Source organism: Anas acuta, chromosome 8, assembly GCF_963932015.1.
Source record: "Anas acuta chromosome 8, bAnaAcu1.1, whole genome shotgun sequence".
Taxonomy (NCBI): Eukaryota; Metazoa; Chordata; class Aves; order Anseriformes; family Anatidae; genus Anas; species Anas acuta.
Window position 1 is genome coordinate 28,260,487 of NC_088986.1, and position 22,153 is coordinate 28,282,639.

The 22,153-nt window shown below is 37.5% G+C and overlaps 1 protein-coding gene across 8 annotated transcripts in view; it reads left to right on the forward strand.

Moving 5' to 3' along the window:
* Positions 1 to 251: 251 nt before the first annotated feature.
* The window catches only part of COL11A1 (collagen type XI alpha 1 chain), a 142,868-nt gene continuing 120,966 nt past the window's right edge, over positions 252 to 22,153 (forward strand). For 6 of the 8 annotated variants that reach the window (XM_068691307.1, XM_068691305.1, XM_068691309.1 and 3 more), the window contains exons 1-3: positions 252 to 660; positions 16,863 to 17,030; positions 19,669 to 19,882. In XM_068691307.1, coding sequence (XP_068547408.1) covers positions 546 to 660; positions 16,863 to 17,030; positions 19,669 to 19,882 — 497 coding nt within the window. In that variant the 5' untranslated portion in view covers positions 252 to 545. The remainder of the gene's footprint in view (positions 661 to 16,862; positions 17,031 to 19,668; positions 19,883 to 22,153) is intronic. The other 2 variants (XM_068691311.1, XM_068691312.1) reach the window with 1 other exon arrangement.

Here is a 22,153-nt window from a genome sequence, read left to right on the forward strand (position 1 = left end):
GCCCCCGACGGCTCTGCGCATGCCCGGGGCGGGGGCGCTGGGGGGGCGGCGGTGCTCGGGACCGTGCCGGGACAGCCCGGCGGCATCCCCCGGGCTCAGCCCCCGAGACCCCCGCCGGGGCCGCTCTCCGCGGGCGGTGTGGTGGCGGTGGCGGCGGGGCGGTGCTGCGGGTGGCCGTGGCAGCGCCGCCATTGGGCTGCGGGCGGCGGGCGGGCTGTCAGTCGTGAGGCGGGGGTGGCCCCGCCAGCCGCTCGCCCAGCCCTCCGCCGGGATGCTGCCTTTAGGGGGATGCGGCGCTCTCCGCGTTTTGATTAAAGCCCCTCGCCTCCCGCCGGTCTGAAGGCAGGGCTGTCGGGGAGGACGGGGCGGAGCGGCCCGCGAGGCAGAGAGAGAGGGGCAGAGACAGGCAGAGAGAGAGAGGGAATCCCTGGTGGTGCGTCGCGCATGGCTCCATAGGAGACGTCCTCTCCGGGAATACTGGGGTAGCACGGAGCTGCTGCGAGCCGAAGGCGCCCGGGTTTAACTCACGCTTGCGGGCGCCCAGCATGGAGGTGCAGAGATGGTCCACGCGATGGAAAACGAAAAGGTGGCCCTGGGACTCGGCGGTGACCGTGCTCGTCGCCTTCGCCGCCCTCCTCGGGGCTGCAGAGGTCAGAGGAGGTAAGGAAGGGCCGCCAGCCGCCGCGGTGCCCGGGCAGGGCGGGGGGCACGGCCCCGAGAGCTGCGGGCCGGGATGCGCCGGCAGGATGGGGAGCGAGAGAAATGCGTGGATGCGGTGATCTCCCGTCAGCGCTGTAGAGCGTGAGGTTTTCAGTCTTGGTGACCCCAGAGCCCTTGTGCTGCTGAAGTTCCCCAAGCGGCTGCAGAGCAGCGACAAGGAGCCCCCTCCCCTGAGGGGCGAGGACAGGGAGAGCCGGGCATGGAGGCTCCCTGCTCGGGTCTGCCCCGTGCTCCCCTCGCTTCTTTTTCCTTTGTAAAGGAAAAAGGGGGCGAGACGGGAGAAGCAGACCTGCTCGGGGCCGCTCTGGTGTAGCTGGGTGTGAGGTTGAGGCTTTTATTTTTCGGCATGTCTGACATTCACGAAGGGGTTTAACTCACCGCCGCCAAGAAAGGTCGAATTCTTGCGCGTTTATTGTCGTAACGAGGTATTTCTCCGTCTGAACCTCTGCTCTCTCAATCAACGGGCGCCGCGGGGGGAGCGCAGTAAGGCGATGAGGGTTTCCATTCAAGCCCATTATACCTGGGGACAACCTTGGCGGTGTCAGAGCCGTCAGGGCTTCTGCCCCCTGCTGGCCCCAGCTGCTGACAGGGACCGGCCGGGGTCACGGCTCAGCCTCGCGGCAGCCCCACGGACCCCGCTGGGGTTGCACTGAGGGCGAGTTAACTTCGCCGAGCTGCAAAGGTCCGACTCCTCGTCGCTAAGTCAAAACTAAATCTATTCTAGAAAAAAAAAAAATCTGTACGCAAAGACATGGTAGAGTTTTATGCTGCTTTTCACGCAACTACAGTAGAATTTTCTTTAGTAAGCAAGATTTATGTAGATTATCTCTTCATTGGTGTCCAACATATTGTGTAAAGTTGAATAAAAATCTAAACCCAGGCAGTCCAGGGAGAAAGAAAAAAAAAAAAAAAGAAAAAGAAAAGTTATCAGGTACTTTGTGAAATATTTTCAGCAACATTTAGCACAGTAATTAGTTTTTAGCTGTTTGGTAACTAAATTAAAAATGAAAAAGCCCTATTAAAAACCTTTTCCTCTAGCATTCTTTATAAGGGATACTTCAGAAGTAATACTACAGTCTTCTCGCATTTGTAGAAGTACTTTGAAGAGAATTTAGTACTTGGAATACTGTATTCTCTACAAGTTCATTTGCTTGGGGAGCTGTGTATTTAGGGCTTGCTCTGTTACTGGAGTCAAAGTATTTCCACTGACTATAGAGGGAGTAGAATTTGACCTAATTTCCCTAATGGAGTACAAGGGAGATATTTCTGAATCATCTTTTATGTATTCTAATCTTATTTAAAGTAGTTCAAAGATAAAGTAGGATGTAATGGCTAACTTTTGAAAATAGGTGAGGGAAAATACTGAGAAATAATAAAATAGTATACTGTAGCGGGCAAACAATATGACTAAATGAAAATGCTGCAAGGGTTGACTAGGGTAAAATATGAATTTTTGCCCTTATAAATCCTGTTAAATTGAATCCAGTATTCTTCAACTGTCTTTTCATAAAAATATCCATTTGTAAAGAAATGTAGAGAAAAATTCACTGTGTATTCATATAAGAGTGAATCCTGCAGCGGTGACTTCTTTTTAAGACAACAGAATCCATTCCATTTAGAGAAACCTCAAAAGATTCCTAAAATTCTTGTCCTTCTTTCAAGTTGCTTTATTTAACACAGAAAAGAAAGAGAAGTATGAGGTGTCCGTCACAGCACCAAGAAAGGGGGTGTGAAGGTCTCTTTGAGCAAATTGTTGTTTTGACAGGGAAAGCTACAGAAATTAGAAAGAACTGAATGGGAAAGCTGGTGGTTCATATTTGGTCAGCTTAGTGCCCACCAACTCTTAAGAAGCTCTTTTTAGAAAATATTTTTGCTTTATGACTCGGCTAAAGTAAACAGCATTCAGTATTTTAAAAGACATCCTTTGATTTCCCTTCCCCTTCCTCACCTTTAATACTAAACCTGTTGGTAATGTGCTTGGAATGAATAAACTCATTTAGTCAAAATGGCATGGCTTCAACGCTATAAATTTTTTTTGTAAGGCCCTGGCATCAATGCACTATTGTGATACTGATTTAATTTTCATGGGTTAGAAATGAAAAATCAGACTTTTTATTATTTATAAGCTTTTTAAGCAACTAGAAATCCAGCTCTTACTCTGAGTGCAAGAAGTTTTAAGAATCCTTACTGAAAATGAATCTGTGAAGCTATATATATGGTGTATATATACTTCGGACCTTCTGTGTAAGTGACAAGCAGGTTGGTTTCTAGTATACCAGAGATACTTTTTACAGCCATCTTAGGAAATACAAAGGTTCCTTGTGCTTCCTCAAACAAGCCTGGAAACTGGTGGGAGTTCTAGGTGCAGAAGGAATGCAGACCTGGGTCCACCAGTAATGGCAAAAGGAGAGTTTTCTTTGTGGACTGAACATTATTGCTCAATTGTAATTGCTTAGTAAACTTACCTGAGGAGATGTGGATCTGTTTATAAAATGAAAACTGTTCAATGTATCTGATCACTCTAACCCTGTATTAAAAGAAAAAAAAAATAAAAAAGATATTTTAAACTAAAAAAGGATGAATCTCTTCTTAGAACCGTTAGTGATATAAAGCACTTTTGCTCATAACTGATCAGTTCAATTTAAGGTTGAAACAGAATGTGAAACACTTTATTTTTTCTTTTACAGTGAAGCAGTTTTGCATGTTAATTTTGGTCGAATAAAATGCTATTAACCTTCAAAAACAGAGGGCATATATATCTTTCTCAGATAAACATTCACAAAAATGATTAAATTAAAGGAAGATTTGACTGGATTCAGCTTGTGGTCCTAGCTGATATTTTTCTGAGTCCCAGGGATCAGCAGGTGAAATGGTCCTGTCTTCCCAGTATAGTGTAAAAGAGACTTGCATGCACGTATCTGTTTTACTATATAGTATAAAATGTAGAACTTTAAAATTTATTTTGAAGATAAAATAGTTATTTCAACTTCAGTAGCAGACATCTGTCAGAAGAATGAGTGGTATTTGTTTTAAGTTCTCTAGAGCATGAATCTTTGAGTTTAATTTAGAAGTAGACTTCACAAGGATCCCCGAAAGAACTATTCAGACTGCAAGAAGCTGTCTTTTTACTAGCTCTGCAGAAAGAAAACTTGCATGTTTCTCAACCTCAATTTTGTGTATATCTAATGAATGTATGAATATAAGTACATATTGTATATACACAAAGGTTCAGTGCTTTTGGCTTGAAAGCATCTCTAGCTCTAGCACCTGTTATTGGAATGTCACTAGAAAGAATAATTTTTGATGTAAATTTGTCTGGTGCTATGGTGTTTTGTGATTGCTGAAAAAAAAAGTGTAAAAGTTGTTAGTACCAGTGGCAGTTGTAAAATGTGGTAAAGAAGTCGTTATATTCAGTATTGCAGTTGTCTTGCCCAAAGTTATTTGGCCTCCTCGAAATAGGGCCCTTAATTCCAACAAGGTTGCAGCATAATAAAAGAGCCCTGACACTACTGCTGAACTGAAGTTATACCTAAAACATACTGGAACAATTATGTCTCTCCTGGATTTGTTTTGTGCAGTGGTGAACAGTAGGGTTTCCATCTGCCAGCAAGATTAAGAAGTTGCTTTTCTCTGTAGAGCTCTCTGTTTCTTTTCAGAAGAAATCCTCCCAGCATTGGTTATTGTTATTCTGTATATTTGTTGTATTTCCCCACAAATATGGGGAAACTTGTTTTCAAATTTCAATTTTTCACCCAGAGCTTGGGTGAAATATCAAGTGAAGGATGAAGCCTCTCTTTCTGAGGACAAAGTCTTGTGCAGTGATACAGATTTGCTCTTTGGATGGACCCAGTAAGACAGCAGCCACTTAAAAGAAATTAGGTGAACACTCATGCCTGTTGAAAAGGCTTATGACTGTACCACCCAGTAGTAAATACCAAGTTTACAGACTGTAAATGTAAGGATTAATTGCTGACCCTGTTATTACAATAGTAATAGAATCTGACAGTACTTTTTCGTTCTGTTTTACTACATTATCACACATAAGGGGTTGTAAAAATCTTTGTAAATTCTAGGTCTGGGGCTTGACTGTATGTCAAAGTGGTAATGCATACAGTATGTGAAGTAAAAGTTATTTGGCAGAGCTAATCTTAGGAAAGAAAAGTGTTCACTACAAAGCAAGTTGAAAGGTATATTATAAAATATGATTAAAAAAAATGAAGATTCTAATCCTGCTATGAATACGACACTGGCAGCCTGAATATGAATTAAATGTAGTTATAAATCAAATCATGGTCACTTTGTTATAGCGTTACCATAACCTAAGTTTTATTCACTCTGTCTCCTGTGTGAGGATAAGTTATCAAGCATTCTTGGTAGAAGAAGATGGGGGGGGGGGGGGGGAACATCTGAAGTTTTGCAACTTTCCTATCTATTTAAGTAGTTAAGCAGTAGTCTTGCTAGTGTCAGTAGGGTATAGAATTGGGACTGGTTTTCTTGTCTTACTATCAAAAGGAAGATAAAACATTTTGCTGTCAAAATCTTTGACATCAGTGAGAGTAATTTCTGAGTTGTATGGTTAATAAAAATCATTGAATTGTTTCTCTAGGAAATTAAATAGAGCTACTTTCGTAGTTAGTAAATCTTGTCCTTAGCTGTGCTTTGCTTTTCTAAACATATTTCATTGTTTACATTACTATAAGCACAAACTGACAATGGACATATGTTTGACATTTGAAAATTCATATTTGTTAAGAGAGATTTCTGAAGTCTATTAGGATTATTTCCAAATAAGTAACTTTGTTTATTTGAAATGGTAATAGAAACAGGATACTCTGGCAATTTAATACTTGTTTTGCTGATTTTCACAGTTGGGAATACTGTCTCCTCCATCTTTAAGAAACAAATTTCTTGAATGTTTACCAGAGGCCTCAACATAGTTAGACATTTGGGCTGCAGTTCTGATATGTTCGGCTGTTGTGTGAAGTAGGAATAACTCCACAGAAGTATTGAGATGGATATTTTAATGTTGCAAATTGGTGGATCAATAGAGGACTACACCAGATAAATTGGCTCAGTCCTTTGTAGCTAATAAATGAAACAATTTACGGAATCAGGATCAGGTCTTCAGTGTTCAATTGTAGCCTATCTTGCTGAACAAGTGATTCAGAAGTTTTGCTGATACAATGGTATCAGCAAAATTTCTGGTCTTAAAGGTTTTCTTTTAAGCATTGAGAAATGTGTCGTGCAAAATGAAATGACAACCTCAAAATCTAGGTTACACTCTAGAGTTGTGTAAAATATCAAAAGCAGAAAGAACATTTCTTAATTCTTGCTGAGTACTTCAGCTAAAGTAAGCCTGCAGGTTAACCTCATTGAAGGTATGTAGGCAAGTTTCCCAATTGTCTTAATTTGGGGTTTGCATATTTATTTATTGTAGGAGTATTATAGATTGGTCTTTAAAAGGAGAGATAATAAGTTGGTGAGTATCAAAAATGAGTCCCGCATATGCATAGTCTGCTTTTATTTTCTTTGAAAGGCTAATATGCATTTAATATGCTTGCAGTATAGGAAGAGAATGAAAAATTTCCAAATAACTGATGTGGATGCAGAAGTTCTGAGCAGTTTTGCACAAGCCCTCTGTTGGCAAAACACTCAATTATAGGCCATGTAAAGCATTCCTGTATGCGTCTGGATAATCTCTAGTTCTTGTAGGCATTCAGTATGAAAGCACCTTCCTCTAAAAATACCACCAGCCAAGATCCCAATTAAATGATTCATTTTAAAGATATCATGCAAGAAAGCTTTTAATATGTAAAACAGCCTTTCATTGGAAAATATGTCTCTAGAAGAATACATATGGGCAATATACATTCAGTTAATCTCACAAATTTTTATTTGGCTATCTAAGGGGCAGACAGGGTGGAAGCTTGATTTTCACAAGCACTATGTAATTACTTCAGGAAGCTTCATGTTTGTACTTAGAAGATGCTCTGTGTCTCACGTTTGTAGTCCACAAAACATAATATGTAGTTCGTTAAAGTCCTTTGGTCAATGCCAATTAAAAGTACTGACACTGGGCACTGCAGATCTGACGCTTTTGGTGCTTGTTCCCAGAATGCAGTCTTGTTCTGCTGTTCTGGGCTCTCAGCAGTGGGCAAAGGAGATTGGCAGCTCTCAAACTGACAATCCTAAAAACACTGAAGAACTACAGATCTGCCCAGAGCTAGCTGGTAGAAAATGCTAACTGCTAAGTTTCTGATCCTCTGGTGCCTGGATGACAGGACTGCAAGGAATCATTGCTTGGGATAGACAGACTAGAGCCTGTGGTGAGAAGGCAATAGCGTCCATTTCTTCTAAGAACTGGGGAGCTCAGTGAAGCATCTTGCACACAATGTGCTTTTGAATTCCTGCTTTTTGACATTTATTCCTGTATTAGTGAATAAACAGAATCACAGAATTTCTAGGTTGGAAGAGACCTCAAGATCATCGAGTCCAACCTCTAACCTAACGCTAACAGTCCCCACTAAACCATATCGCTAAGCTCTACATCTAAACGTCTTTTAAAGACCTCCAGGGATGGTGACTCCACCACTTCCCTGGGCAGCCTGTTCCAATGCCTAACAACCCTTTTGGTAAAGAAGTTCTTCCTAACATCCAACCTAAAACTCCCCTGGCACAACTTAAGCCCATTCCCCCTCGTCCTATCACCAGGCACATGGGAGAACAGGCCAAGCCCCACCTCGCTACAGCCTCCTTTGAGGTACCTGCAGAGAGCGATAAGGTCTCCCCTGAGCCTCCTCTTCTCCAGGCTGAACAAGTCCAGCTCCCTCAGCCGCTCCTCATAGGACTTGTTCTCCAGGCCCCTCACCAGCTTTGTCGCCCTTCTCTGGACCCACTCAAGCACCTCCATGTCCTTCTTGTAGCGAGGGGCCCAAAACTGAACACAGTACTCGAGGTGCTGCCTCACCAGAGCCGAGTACAGGGGGGCAATCAGTTCCCTAGCCCTGCTGGTCACACTGTTTCTGATACAAGCCAGGATGCTGTTGGCCTTCTTGGCCACCTGAGCACACTGCTGGCTCATATTCAGCCGACTATCAACCATAACAAACAAAGAACACAGTAAGTTAATAAGTACAGAAAATAATTACCTGTATCTCTGTTTTTAAAAATTATCTCACCACAACTGCCCACAATAACAATAACTAAAATGTGCAGTGGTAAGAACAAGAATGAAAGTATTCCCACTGTATTAGTAATGGTGCAAATTTCTAGTAATAGACAAGTCTTGCACTGTGTCCTAAAGATCAAAAGCCTAACAGTTCAGCAAATCCAGATTTTAACACTGCTAGTGAAGACTTCTGTGTTGACCTTCTGGGAACAAGGCAATAGTTTTTGTTCCCTATGTTCTAGTAAACTTAGGTCTACCTGGTAAACGAACCTGCTTGCTGCTGTTGTCAGAATCAGAAACTGGCCTAATAATTAGGGAAAAGGAACATGAACAGAGGAAAGTTATCGGGTTTCACAGAAGGATAACTGCTGAAACAGCTTGACAAATGGTAGCTTAAAACAAACAAACAACTACTATGTAGAAGAACTTTGACACAGTCTGTATTTAAGAACGTTTTTAAAAGAAAAAAGTTTCTCCTTTTTTCTAGCCTGTCAGCTCTGTTCTGAGAGGTCAGCAGCAGAAACTGATTACTGGCCACCCCTTCATATGACTTTTTTCGTGTTCATAAAAATACTTTCAGCTCTTACATTATTTAAGCTATTAGCCTCCTAATGAGTGTCAGTTAGAAACCATCATCACAGTAGTTTTAATTTTGACTATCTCTATATAATGCATGGAGAGTCCTTAGAATGAACACTTAGAGTTATGAAGATACAAAATTTTAAGAAAATTCACTAACTGTAGGCTATTATGCCTTTAATAGGCAACATGGTTTCAAAACACTGAGGAGCAGCCAGTACCTTCTATTTAAATTTCTAAATATACACCTAGAAACCTAACCATAAATTAACCTATTTTGGAAGTCTTGCCCACAAATACAAGAAGGCCCTTCATCAGTAGCCACCAAATATGCATACATGTATGTTAGCCTACCAGGGTATAATAGTTGCTACTTTTTAAATGCTTTCTCATAGTAAAATAAAACTGGACTAAATTTAAAAACACACTCCATTTAGAATGGAAGATGAATGTTTCAACACTCCTCGTTTTGCAGTGGTTCCATTGGAACAGATTGCTGGCAGAATGAAACGTATTTCCATGGAAAAATATGAAGTAGAGTAATAGTAATTTAGAAACGTTAGTCTTACTAATTTATCATGTAAAGTTCTTTGACTGGGGCAAATTAAGCTCTTTTCTATGGCAGGGTTGTATCTCACCTGTTATGAGTTACTGATTGTAATTCTTACAGGCTGTTTCTGGGGCAATCACTGATATATTTTCACTTTCACATTAATCAGAAGAAGGGCATTGGTGAAGAATAATGATAACTTAGAGGGAAAATCAATACTGCTTATTATATGTGAAAAAGGAAAAGCCACCGTTACTGAAGCTATTAAAAGCATAGCAAACTCTTGCACACTCAGATTGCTAAGACTTATCTATGTGAAGTAAAGACTACTGTTTCCTTTATTTCCATTTAAAGTATGTCCACCAGCATGCATCTGGGAGTATCTTGTAAATATAGGTGAATATAACCTTTAAATAGGGAAGGGTCATTATGCCTGGGCTCTCTTATAAAATTAAGAGTTTTAAACCTAGGAGTTACCCAACCAAAATTTAAAAATAATAGTATTTCAACTTATATGCTTCATTAGGCACTCAAACAGAAATACATTTTTTTTTTTTTTTTTTTTTTTAGTCTAAATGATTGATCCCCTGAACAATTTCTCATGGGAATGAATTGTGTAGCCTGAAATTGCCACAACAGTCACTTTCCTGTCAGTCCTGGAGCATTTCTCTTTTAGGCCTGATGGCTAAGTCCTTCCTTCTGAAAGTACCTGAGCTGATTGTTTTCCTCTGCATATCCTATCTTGAGGAAAAGTCTCTCAAACAGTTCAGCCTAAAGGTCACCAACACCTTTAACTGCAGCTAAAAAATGACTTTCTGTACTGTTTATGGGCAAAGAACAGATGTCTTATTTGGTATAGCCTATCTAGAAAGGTTCAGGGCTATATTCAGTCCTGACTGAAGCCCCCAAGTAGTTTTGCAGCCCATTCTGTTTATAATTGAGGACAACTCCAGATGTGGAACTTTGTTACAGGGTTAGTTAGCTCTCCATTCTGACTTTCTTGGTTATTTCTGAAGAAATAATTAAATTAACTCAGAAAAACAGCTCTCAATTCAATGAATTACATCTTTCAATCTACATGTATTCCAAATCTGCTGAGGACCACTGCATGCATCTGTGGTAGGATCACTATAAATGTTTGATCTCGTAAGATTTAAGACATGAAATACTAAGTGAGAAATCGGAGTGGTTCATGGAACTGACCTATAAACTGCTTCTCAATAGAGTTTTATGTAGGAGAGGATCAGTTTTATGTAGGAGAGGATCATTAGAAAGTTAGAAATCTTTCTGATAACCAACTAAGCTATATAGGTCAGAAAGAATTTCTGCAGAAGCATTATATAAGTATGCTGAGAATTTGTTTTTCTGCAAATAAAAAAATCTAGTAATAGAGTGTCCAGGTCATCTGTGTTAGAATAATTTCATTGATAGCAGAATTTGTCACAAATTAGTTGGCAGCAACAGACTAAAATTACTAGTAAGATGCTGTGAGTGAAAGCTGATAAGCATGGTAAGAAACAGAAGCTGAAGCATTTCATATGCTAAAGAGTAAATTGATACCAACATGTGAGCTGCTTTGATTTGCACGTGATTTGGGAGAGAATGTTTTATTTATGTGAACCAATACAGCTCTATTTGCAGTGCGTGTTAATAGCCTAACTTTTACATACCCATCATTTGCGTTCATGTCATTCAGTAGATTTATATATTGTATTAATATATTTATTATATTTGTATATGATTTGAGTAACCCTATATGAAAACCTCTTTTGTTTTTGGATCATTACTGCAGTTGGTCAGTAGCTGAAAATTACAACAAAACAAAAAAAAAAAAAGGTCTGTTGTAAATCAAAACACTTTTATAACTGCAAAGGCATTAAAATAATAAACCCTACAACATGATTGTTCCTATTACCTAGAAAGGTAATATGTTGTATAGATGTTACCCTTTTATCCAAAGTAGCTGCTGCTGGTGTAATTCCAGAGAGACTTCTGCTACCAAAAGTGCTGGATGCACTTTTGATACATCTTTTTTTTTGTGTGTTCTGTACAGTTTGCCTTTGAAGGGTCAGATGGGTTTTATAATAATGCAGAATTTGAATGGTGGCTGCTGGAGCAAACCCAAGAAATTTTATTGCCTATCACCATGATCTCATTACAGAGTGAACACATACTTTATACACTAAGAAGATACGATTAAACACCACTCATTACGATCTGCCCTTGAGTTTAAAAATCCAAGCATTATGATCCAGACTTGGCCAAGGCAAATTCTCTTGACTGACACAACTTGTCCCTGTTTTGCAACATGTATCCTTTGGCATATGTGGCACATATGGGGCATATGTGATCTCCTACAAGGATTGTTATCATAGTGAGCTGTGGATGTGCCAAGCATTTATACTGAAAACTAAAGTCATCCCTTACAGAAGGAGGCTTGATGTGACATCTTGAATAAACATCATCAACACAGAGTGTGTATCCAAAGGAGTTCAGCCTGCATTGATGTACAGCTTCTCAGTCCTTCATTCCCCTAATGTCATATACTGCATTGTTATTATCCGGGAACCTTCTCAACAAGCAGTTTCCACCAAAAGAAAGGGAGAGCCATGTTGTTGAATAAATCCCAGCTAAGATTAATAGGGATGATTTATTGTAGTTTTTATTTCCATGTAGAGGTTGTGGAATGGAATGAAATGAGAACCATATTTTTAACTGTGAATATACGATCAAAATGTAGTCTAGATTTTCACAAGCACTCTTTTGAGTCTATAATGACTATATTTTTATTATTAAAGCATTGAAGATAATGCTCTGCCATAGGCTTTAAAATAAACGTGTCATTGTATGTATAGGAAGTCTAGGTTTGGAAGTGCTAATCAGAACTGGAAGTCAGATTTTATGTGTATTTTCCTCCTCTTCAAAAGCATAGAAAACACATGAGGTTTTCCTCATGTAATTCACCTTGAAAATCTGTCTTGACCTTGCAGTGTAAAAGTGTGATCTAGGATTCAGTTTATAACTACTTATCTTCATTAATTTCTGGATATTCCTTATCCATTCTGGCAGGACCAGATCAGAATAAAATTACTGCGCTCTTGGTATTATTTACTGTTTTCCTTTATTTCCAGTAGAGAGATGCTGTCAGAGGTGGATTTTTCTTCTTTTTAAAATGCTCTTACACATATTTTGGTACCATTTAAATTGTCTTAGAAGTTCTTATGTTTCTGTCAATCTAGCATTGTCTTGCTGTGTTTTTCTTCCATAGGAGGTAAAATAGGAACCTTGTGCATGAGAGATGGGGAGGGGAGAAAAGGATGATTAAATATGGCTAGTGTTTTATATTTAATATGAAATATGTGGGATCAAAGGTTCTCATCCATACCATTATAACTGAAAACTTCCTTGAGTGAATAGATGTACTTAGTACTTATGCCACAGTAATGAGACCAGAATTTTGCTCTACAAATTGAAATATTGCAAGTTGCAAGTTATTTCAGGTCTTGAGGTATTACACAACTAGATTTTTCTTGTAGTTTTCTTTTGTACTTCTTTTTTTTTTTTTGTACTTTTTTAATTGAAAAACAGAAACTTACACTGGAGCTATCTGATTAACAGTTTGGCATAGTTGGCATACTGAAAGATGCTCGTACACGCAGGATCCTATCTCACATGCTTCTGCCTTCTAAGACTGATTTTTTTAAAGTATTCTCCTTTGTCATTGCAGAAATCTCAGGCACTTTTAAACTCTTTTTCTCTGGCTACTACTGCATAGTCTGTTAGATGTGCAGCTTTCACTGCCACTCAGTTTGAACTCTGTTTTTTGAATCAAAAGCGTAAGCTGTGGAGCTTTGTACTATGATATTTAATGCGAAAAGTAATCTCTTGGAGTTGGTTATCCGTCATGGAAACAGAGCAGAACAGAAGCTCGCTTTTTGATTTCAGTCTGATCCTGGGGCGGTTGGTTGGTGTGCCTCAAGGAGGCGGGCTTCAGGCATCAGTTCAGCGTGGCCATGAACACCTGCATGAAGAGAATGACTTTCAGTGTCTAGATTTTGCATTTTGGAAAACGTACTATAGCATGCACAGTCTGTTTTACAAAACTGATATCTAGGATTCACAGGGAGAATTGACTGTAGTTCGAAGACTGGGGAACAGAGCTCTTTAAATAATGTTTATCTGTGGGTTATTTCTTTGCTATCTCAAATCTTAGTACAAAATGGATGAAAAAGTATTACATCGTATATCATTAATTTTCAATTTTCTTTACTTCTCTTATGAAAAAACTATCCAGGGTCATTAGACTAGGGAGTAATCTAGGTAAACTGTGTTGTGCATTGTGAGGAAGTTCTTGTGAGAGGCCCTATATCTGTCAATATCTAGGTTAAATTAATGGTGCCCCTTATAAATACAAACTATAACCCTAATTTGTGCATCATGCAAGTAGGCAAGTTGCATGGCCTTAGCATTGGTGCTGCTTCTGGCTGTTTCTTACCATTCCAATAAACTGTGTGGGAAAAGAATGCTTGAGAAGAGGCGGTTCCCAGGAAGAGATGAAGTTCCCAGGTTACAGTGATGCTGAGCACTGCAGAACCTCCAGAAACTGGCAGAGAGAACTCCCAGTCTCACTTGAGAGCTTCTAGCCTATGTTCTCCTTGACTGTGTGAGTTGTCTTCTTATCTCTTTACACTGGTCTTCTAAACAGGCCAGTTGTTGGCTGTGTGAAGGTTTCTCATCCTCCTTTACACTTCAGATAGATTGCCTCTGAACAGTAGGATCTAAGCTCTGCTGTTTTTCAAGACCTCTTTATTCTGACTGGATTCCTACATGTGTGTGAGCTTTGGGGCATATTAAGAGTAGCTGTGTCTGGTGTATTCTGTAGAAGCACTGTGCAGATGATCTGAACATGCACAGTGGGCTTGTTATGAATCTTGAGACTAATGTCATGCCAACCTGGTCAGGGCTGTACCAGCTAGGTTGCCATAATTTCAGAAAATGCAGAAAAAAAATGAAATTCACCACCAAAATTTCACCTAGGAAAGAGGATGCATCTGAAGAAGCCCAAAATTGTGGCAGCTTGGCCTGCAGCCTCCCACCTGAAATATGGGGCTGGTTGCACCCTAATCTGATGAGCCTCAAGCCAAGGATAGATAATAGCACACACAAGAATGATGCAAAAACACTTAGGAGGAAGGAGCACAAACTCAGAAATCCTGTTGTATAGGTTATTATTGGAGACAGACTGATTATCTTTTTTGATTAACTTTATATGCCTTGTCTATTTTATTTAGAAATGACGGTGAACTGACTCGTGCTTCTGCTATTCATAATTCTTGACTCGTGGTTTGTGGAAATAAATGTCACCTACAGACTCTTAACAAATGTTCATTTTTGTTATTTGGAATTTGTGGTTTGAAGATTGCTCTCTTCTATTATTATTCTGTTTCTTGACTGGAAGACTTTTTAGCAGCAGACTAGTGCGGAGTAATGAATAGTCTTGTTCAAGGGTGAATACCCTTCCAGTCAGCCAGGCAAGGAACAGCCATTATTCTAAAAAAATAATGAAGAAAGAGAATCTGGTACAAATTACAGAAAGAGCAAAGGAAAAAAGGAATGTACCAGTGGTTGACTTATACAGCGACTTGGAATTTTTACTGATATTTCCCGTGACTGGTTCTACATTACTTTACTGGTTCAAATTATTATAGGTACTGCAAAAATAGCCACAGTTACCAGAAAACCATGTGGCAATTTCTTCAGCATGGTAGGAACTTCAGAATTGTGTGGTATACTTGTAGAGAATACGTTATATTCTTCACAATTTTTCAGACAGTACTTAACAGAGGGGTAAGACTAGTGCTTCTGAATTTGCACACTCCTGAAACTTTACTTTTGGGAATGTGTGAACATACTGAATTTGTAGGATATATGGATCTTAAGTAACTGAGTTAATGCAGGTGTATACTATGTCATTCTTTCAAAATGTATTAGCTTGTAATAAACCTCATTTGTATTTGATAGCATGATCTGATGAAAAATGGAAACAAGCTGTTGAATTATTTAAAAAAAAAAAGCTCACAAGTATTATTTGTGATTATATTATTATATTTTAAAACAGAAGAAGTTATGTCTAGTTATGTCATTCTAGGCAGATTAATAAAAGCTCAGATTTTGTGTTTAAAGAATACACTTTTAGTGTTATTCAGTTAGGTTTAACTACAAAGTGGACTTCATCATATTTGGCAATACCAGGAGAAAAATAGGTTGAGCTGATTAAACTTAAATTTGTTCTTACTTGTTATTGATACAGCACATAGTACGATGATTTCAGAGATGCTACAGTGAGGAAAAAGCCAACACATCAACACTGGCTAGAACTGTACAAGTTGTCAAGAAATAGATACTGATGTATCCATAATCAGACTATCACATTGCCTATGTTTTCATACTCTTTTATTTGTTGTCTGCAAATAATCATGAAAATAGATGAATATTCACAACCAATTTTGGGCCTTAAGTTGGTATTTGCTGACCTACAAAGTTAATAATAGCAGAGAATAAATTAGCTATAGTTAATTGCAACAGTGCATTTCATAGATATGAAGAAAGGTCAGATTTCTGATATATTACTCAGCTTTAAAAGCAAAAGTCGTGTAAGACTTTCTTTCCAAATAGAGTCATTATGAGTTTGCCAACATGAAAGCTGCGGAAAAGTCCTAGTCCTGCTTTGAATAGAAAGTTGGACTGAATGACATCATGAGGTCCCTTCCAACTTGAATTTACCACAGTTCCATGTTTAATCACTTTTATGAGCTAAAATAATACAGGCTATCCAATTTATTTGTGTTGGAATGTTTAGTAACTACTACTTACATTTTGTACTTTTATTGAATCAGGTTTGTTCATCACAAAGAATTGTAGGATGGCATGAAAGGCTGCTCAGAGTACAAGGTGACTCTGAGTAACACACTCTACTTCACTGTGTTAGTAAAATAGAAGTTTGAAGATAAACAAAAACTATCATGTCTCTTTAAGGGCTAGCTAGGTAGCACAGGTCTTTCTTTTACTAAATTCCTAAGTAGAGATCTGATGAGTGGCTCGATTATATTAGAATACTAGAAGAAATCAGCCATCCCACTAACGTACTTTCTTTAGACATTAAAAACCTTCCCTCTGCATATCTGCTTGTCAAATAAACTCTGATTCTTCTTACATCCCTTTTCTGGTGCTACTGAAGGTGGAAGGGAAGTAATTCCCCAAACCTGGACCAGTCTATGATTCAGTCCATTCACTTCTTGCAGGCAAATAAGGTAACTTTTTCTTTCTCTAACTGGAAGAGAAAAGCGGTTAGTTTCTTCCTTATCGCTTCCTGTTGAGAAAGGAGTCATATGTAATCAGAATATATTCTAATGTTAGCAATAGTAGTTTCTGATAGCAGATTGCTAGTAGTTGAATGCTTCTGAAACTTTTGTGCTAACTTTTTAAATCAATTACACTTTTTGTAAGTCACTCGGTAAAAGAATGTGTTGTAAGATCCAGTCACCAAGTTTCCTTCCATTTGGGCAACTGTGATTTTCAAAGAGCATTCAAAAATCTGACCATAGCATTTACATTAGATGAGAAGAATTCTTACATATTTAGAAATGAGTAATCCTGCTAAAACAATATTCTGGTTTAGTAGTAGCCTGCAATAAATCAAACCAAGATGCAACTATGCAACTACTTTTATGGTTACACATACACTTTTGCAATGAAATTCATTTTCTTCTTAGACTCTGCATATTGTAGAAATGTGAGAAGATGCAAGATGAGTAATTCTTTTTTTTTTTTTTTTTTCTTTGTCAGCTGAACCAGTTGATGTACTGAAAGCATTAGAATTTCACAATATGCCAGAAGGAGTATCAAGAACAACAGGATTTTGCACAAACAGAAGGGATTCAAAAGGATCAGATGTTGCCTACAGAGTTTCAAAAACTGCACAGCTCAGTGCCCCAACAAAGCAGCTGTACCCAGGTAAGATTGTCAGAAAGCTATTACTTTGGTGAATTATCTTACTGCCTGTGCTACAGTATCTAAAGCACAGCATGTAGTCTGTCATCAGTACCACAAAGCAACTCTGTTATCCCTAAAAGTGGGCCTGCATACAAATGACAGGATGTTCTCTTAATCCACTGGATAAAGCCATTTTATTGGTTTCAATCATAAAGCTCTTCATCAAATTCTGCATCAATGCCAGAACTAGTCTGTAAGTCATATTACCTGTTATTTCATGATTCTATCTGAAAGAAAGTTTATTTGGTGGCTTTGGCATGTTTCCTTCAGTTTCAGTAGTCCATTTAAAAGCAGTACTTTCTGGACCAATGGTATAGTGCTAGAAATGAGTTGTGGTTGGCCATTGCAAAATTGTTCCCAGAACTACCATCTGTTAAGAATTACCTAAGAGTTTCTGGGTATTTGGGGGACTAAACAAGGCTAGTTGAGGATATCAAGTAATGTGATTCCATCTTCTCTCAAATTTCTCTAAAATGAAATAATCGCATTTTGGGAAAGATTAACTGGATGTTAAAGAAAGATTTATTCCATTATTTTGCTGTCACTCTTGTCATTTGACCCAAACTGTAGAGGAAAATAATTATAAGAGTATAAAAAAATCCTGAAACATTTGCTTTTTTAATAGCTCTTGGACACTAAGTGTCCGAGAGCTATATATATGTTACAATATGTAAACATTTATACACATTTCTGTTAGAAAGTCATTCATTTTTTGACTTTTTCAATCAACAGTGTATGGAGGAAACTTACTTATTGCATAATGTATGTGTAAGAAATTTGGAAATATTATGCCATTGTAGTGATAACAGCAAGTACTGAACCAAGGTACACAACTCATCATCAGTCACCTATCTGAGGAAGCTGGTTTTTTCATAAGATATTATCTGATCAAGGAGCACAGGCTCAGAGTAGATGTATGTCACCCACTGTAAGCATTTTCAATAGATCTTTCAGATTAACAGTGCAGACAGGGCAAGTATTCAGTGCTTTTCAAATAATTTTTTGGCCTTTGTTCACAGTTATCTTCTCTTTCTTTTCCTCATTTTGCTGTCATCTCTTTACTCTTTACTCTGTCATTTAAAAGGCATAACATGCAGTTTAATTTAATCTGTAAAGCCAGCAGTTTTGCTTCATCATCATTAAAAACTTGACTGAAAGCTCATCAGAGTCAATGAAATTCTCCCTGTTTACTGAGCTTTTATCCTTTCAAAAGAAAATCTCAAAACAAGCCCTAAACTGGTCATCGTTACTACAGTCTTCAACAACCTTCTACAAAAAAGTTATAAAGATCATAAAAAGTATTTAAAATAACATTGCAGCAGACAATATAATAAGTGTAAGACTAGGGATTTTCAGTTTTAGAAGCGTAGTATGTAATTTAAAATGCAATGAATATTTTATGCATTTTTTTTTCATATTGTAACTAAAGAGTTAATGCCATTGGGAGCTTGTCTTTATTGAAAACTGTGCAGAATCTTGAAAGACTTTTCTCACAACACCTGTCTTGGAAATAATCTTGTATTTTTTTCCATCATTAGAAGGAATTCCTAAATCAGCTTTAAGATGATGTCTTTCATGGTTTTATTCACCACAAAAATGTATTTCATATTATTGTATTAAAATGTTTAAGAACATTTTACCCACTCATGCACACAAAGTTGCAGTTATATTCGTTACCATCACTATGATTAGATTCTAATCCTTTTATTTCTTGCAAGTCAAATTGTAGCTGAGGCTACATGCATCCAGTGTATGTTCTGACTTACAATTTCAATCTTACACATCATTTGTTGTTATTAAGCCTAGTAAACTTTCACTTCAAATGAAATGCAGATTTACCACTAGATTCAACAAGAATAATACTGAGTACAGACCTCAGGTCTTCCTCTATAAATAAGCTGTATCTACTTCTAATTTTGTTTATTTTTAGTTATAAAGGTTGAAACAATGATTTACATATAATCTCTACTTCAAAGAGCAAGCAGCAGGGAATAAATGAAAATGAAATGTTCTTTGCTTATGCCTAAAGCTCCTATTAATTAAGAATGGTAAGTATGTAAGACTGGTCATGTATTTTTTTCAGTGTTATGCACAATATCACTTCAGAAAGATGCAAATATATATTGTGAGGGGAAAAAAAAAAAAACAACAACCAAGTGACAGTCAAGGGAGATGAAGATGAAGTGCCTAGGAAAATATTTGCTGTAAACTAAAATGTATACTTGTTTTGTAGAACGATTTTATAGTGCACACTTTTAGAATTGCTAGAAAGTTGAATAGAAAAAAAAATAGTGAAATTGAAACTTGCATGTTTATTCTATATATTTAATCAGTACTACACAAATTCACAGTACTTTTACAAATCATGCTTTTAAGAACCCTTAAGTTACATATTTGGGGAGTTAAAGCAAGAAAGAGGAAAAAAAAAAAAGCAAAATTTTTCCTAGTGTAATTTCATACATGTTCATTTTGTCAAATAAAAGAAAACCAAAAACCAGTTTGCATGCAGGATCCTCTATACCTATAGACAAATTGAAGCCTTCATAGGATAGTTTCATCTCTTCTGAATTTGTAACTGTATCTGTCATTTTGTTTACAGGTGGAGATTTTCCAGAAGATTTTTCAATATTAATGACAGTAAAACCTAAAAAGGGTATCCAGTCCTTCCTTCTGTCTGTCTACAATGAACAAGGAATTCAGCAAGTAGGTGTTGAAGTTGGTAGATCCCCTGTCTTCCTCTTTGAAGACCAAAATGGAAAACCTGCCCCAGAAGACTATCCTCTTTTCAGAACAGTCAACATTGCTGATGGCAAGTAAGTGTAAAATTTTAAGATGTAAAATGAAGTTACAGACCACTGTATAGATGATTATTGTCTTTAAAAACAGATGTTGTAAATAATTCAATAAATAATTAACAGTTTCCAGCTAGCTGGACTGCTATGGTGCAAAATCAGGGGATCTTTGCAGAAGAACACAGTTCCAGCTTGAAATGGAGTATAGAGCTACGGATATAGTCAAACCACCTTTCTTATTTGCTATTTCTGTAAATCAGGAGTGAGGAAATACTTATAGAAGTTAAACCCACCAAAACTAAATGTATGAAGACTCATTCTGTGCAAGATAAAAAGAAACTCTGTTTTCAAAAAGACTGAAATAATAGTCTAACTTGAAAGACACTCTTCTACATTTAAAGGTGATAAATAAATGACTGGAGATAAATTGACAAGACAGTATGTTTATCCTTTCCTTAACCAAAACAGTGGATAAATAAGATCATTCATGATACCTATATGTAAGGATATTGGGAAAGAATAAGATTAATAATTAATTTGAAGTGCTGCGAGGATTCATACTTCATTCTTATTGAAGGGAATAACTCCAACACATATTGCACTTTAAATACAGTTGCTAATTTTTTGTCCCCTAACTTGCCTTTGTAGACAAGCAATTGTTCTCTGTGAATGTCAATCTAGTGCTTTTCACATCCGTTATTGTTGCTTTTCAAGAGATACATGTCTTTTCAAAGGTTTTTTATTTATTGTGCTGCAGTTCAAGAAGAGCTGCTACAATCTTCAGAGATGCATGGAATGAAATTTTATTAAAGCTTTCAGTTTAATAAATTGGTAGAGAAGAGAGAGCAAGTAAATTCAGCAACAATTAAATAACTCAATAAAGGATAAAAAAAAGTAATTGTCTTCTAGCCCGTGTGTTGCCACAGGATGGAATTATACCATGAGACCTGAATGTGGCTCTCATAATTTCACCCAAAATATTGAGAGTCTGATAAAATTAAAAAATCAAAATCAATTTATTTTGGTACAATTTCCTTCAGTGAGACTATACAACTTCTAAATCAACTGGAGTCAATCATATCTATGGAATGAGCTATGTTTTCACATTCTCAGCCTCTGCAAGCTTTCAAAAGATGGACTGACAATTTTCTACTGATTTGGCTCTTTTATGATTCTAGGGCAACAATCTTCATCTCAAAATGAAATATATTAAAAAAAGTGTAAACAGTGTAATCTGCCTGAGGATGCATGGCCAGTTTGCTTTTACAATGATAATGTTTAACCGTGTTCCAGAGAAAACATGGAATTAGAGTTCTGGCTCAGTGATACTCTTTAGCAGTCAGATTCTATTAGCTTTGAGGTGTTCCATTTGATATACAGCCACTCTTTGTCTAAGTTGTCTCTCTGATTCAGACAAAACTTAGTGACAACAAAAGCCAGTTAAAATAGTTTTATTCTACCCTTTTCCTTGCCAGTCACCACTATGGCATACTTTTACACTTTTTGCCCTGAGCTATCGAAGATGCTTTCAGTTTTTGCTCGTGTTAGATTAGAAAGTGTCTTGTTCTTGCTCTTAGATAATTTAAATTGTCATAGCAGAGAGATTCACTAATTAATGTGTTCTGTCATTATAATGAAGTACCATAAAGGACAGAGTGCAGTTTATCAAATTGTTTACAAATAAATAAATTACAATTACAATTAAAATAAATTTGTCAGTGCTCTGAAATGCTTCATTCCCTTTTTTGGTGAGTATTTATGTAGATGGAACTATTGTTGCAGGAATATCAGCAAGCATTTCTAAGTATCTGTATCTGAAAATGCATCTATGTTGGAACTGTTGTACATCTTTGAAAAATCTCTATAGCTATGGGAAGCATTCAAACAGGCAAAAGGATGTTGTAATTTTTTTGTGATCAATCACCGAGAACAAATAGTAAAATGTAAATAGCAAAGAATTATCTACTCTGTGTGAAACACATTTACTTGCATGAATAATTTCTTAAGTAATTTGGAAAAACAAAATTTCATTTAAAAAAAAAAAATCTGCTGACAGATCATTCAGTCTAGTCTAATAAAATGTAAACAGTGAGTTTACTAACATTCTCTGGGTAAAGCTTTGGGGAAGGTCAGCATGAATTTCGTCTAATATAGTATTTGTACAATGGGTGCTGGATCAGATTCCTTAGTACAAAGGACAAAACACTGTACATTTGTGCATGTATGAAGGAAAAAATTGAGACATTTAAAATGTTGTCTGTGACTTTGCACAGTCTGCAATAAACATTTTGG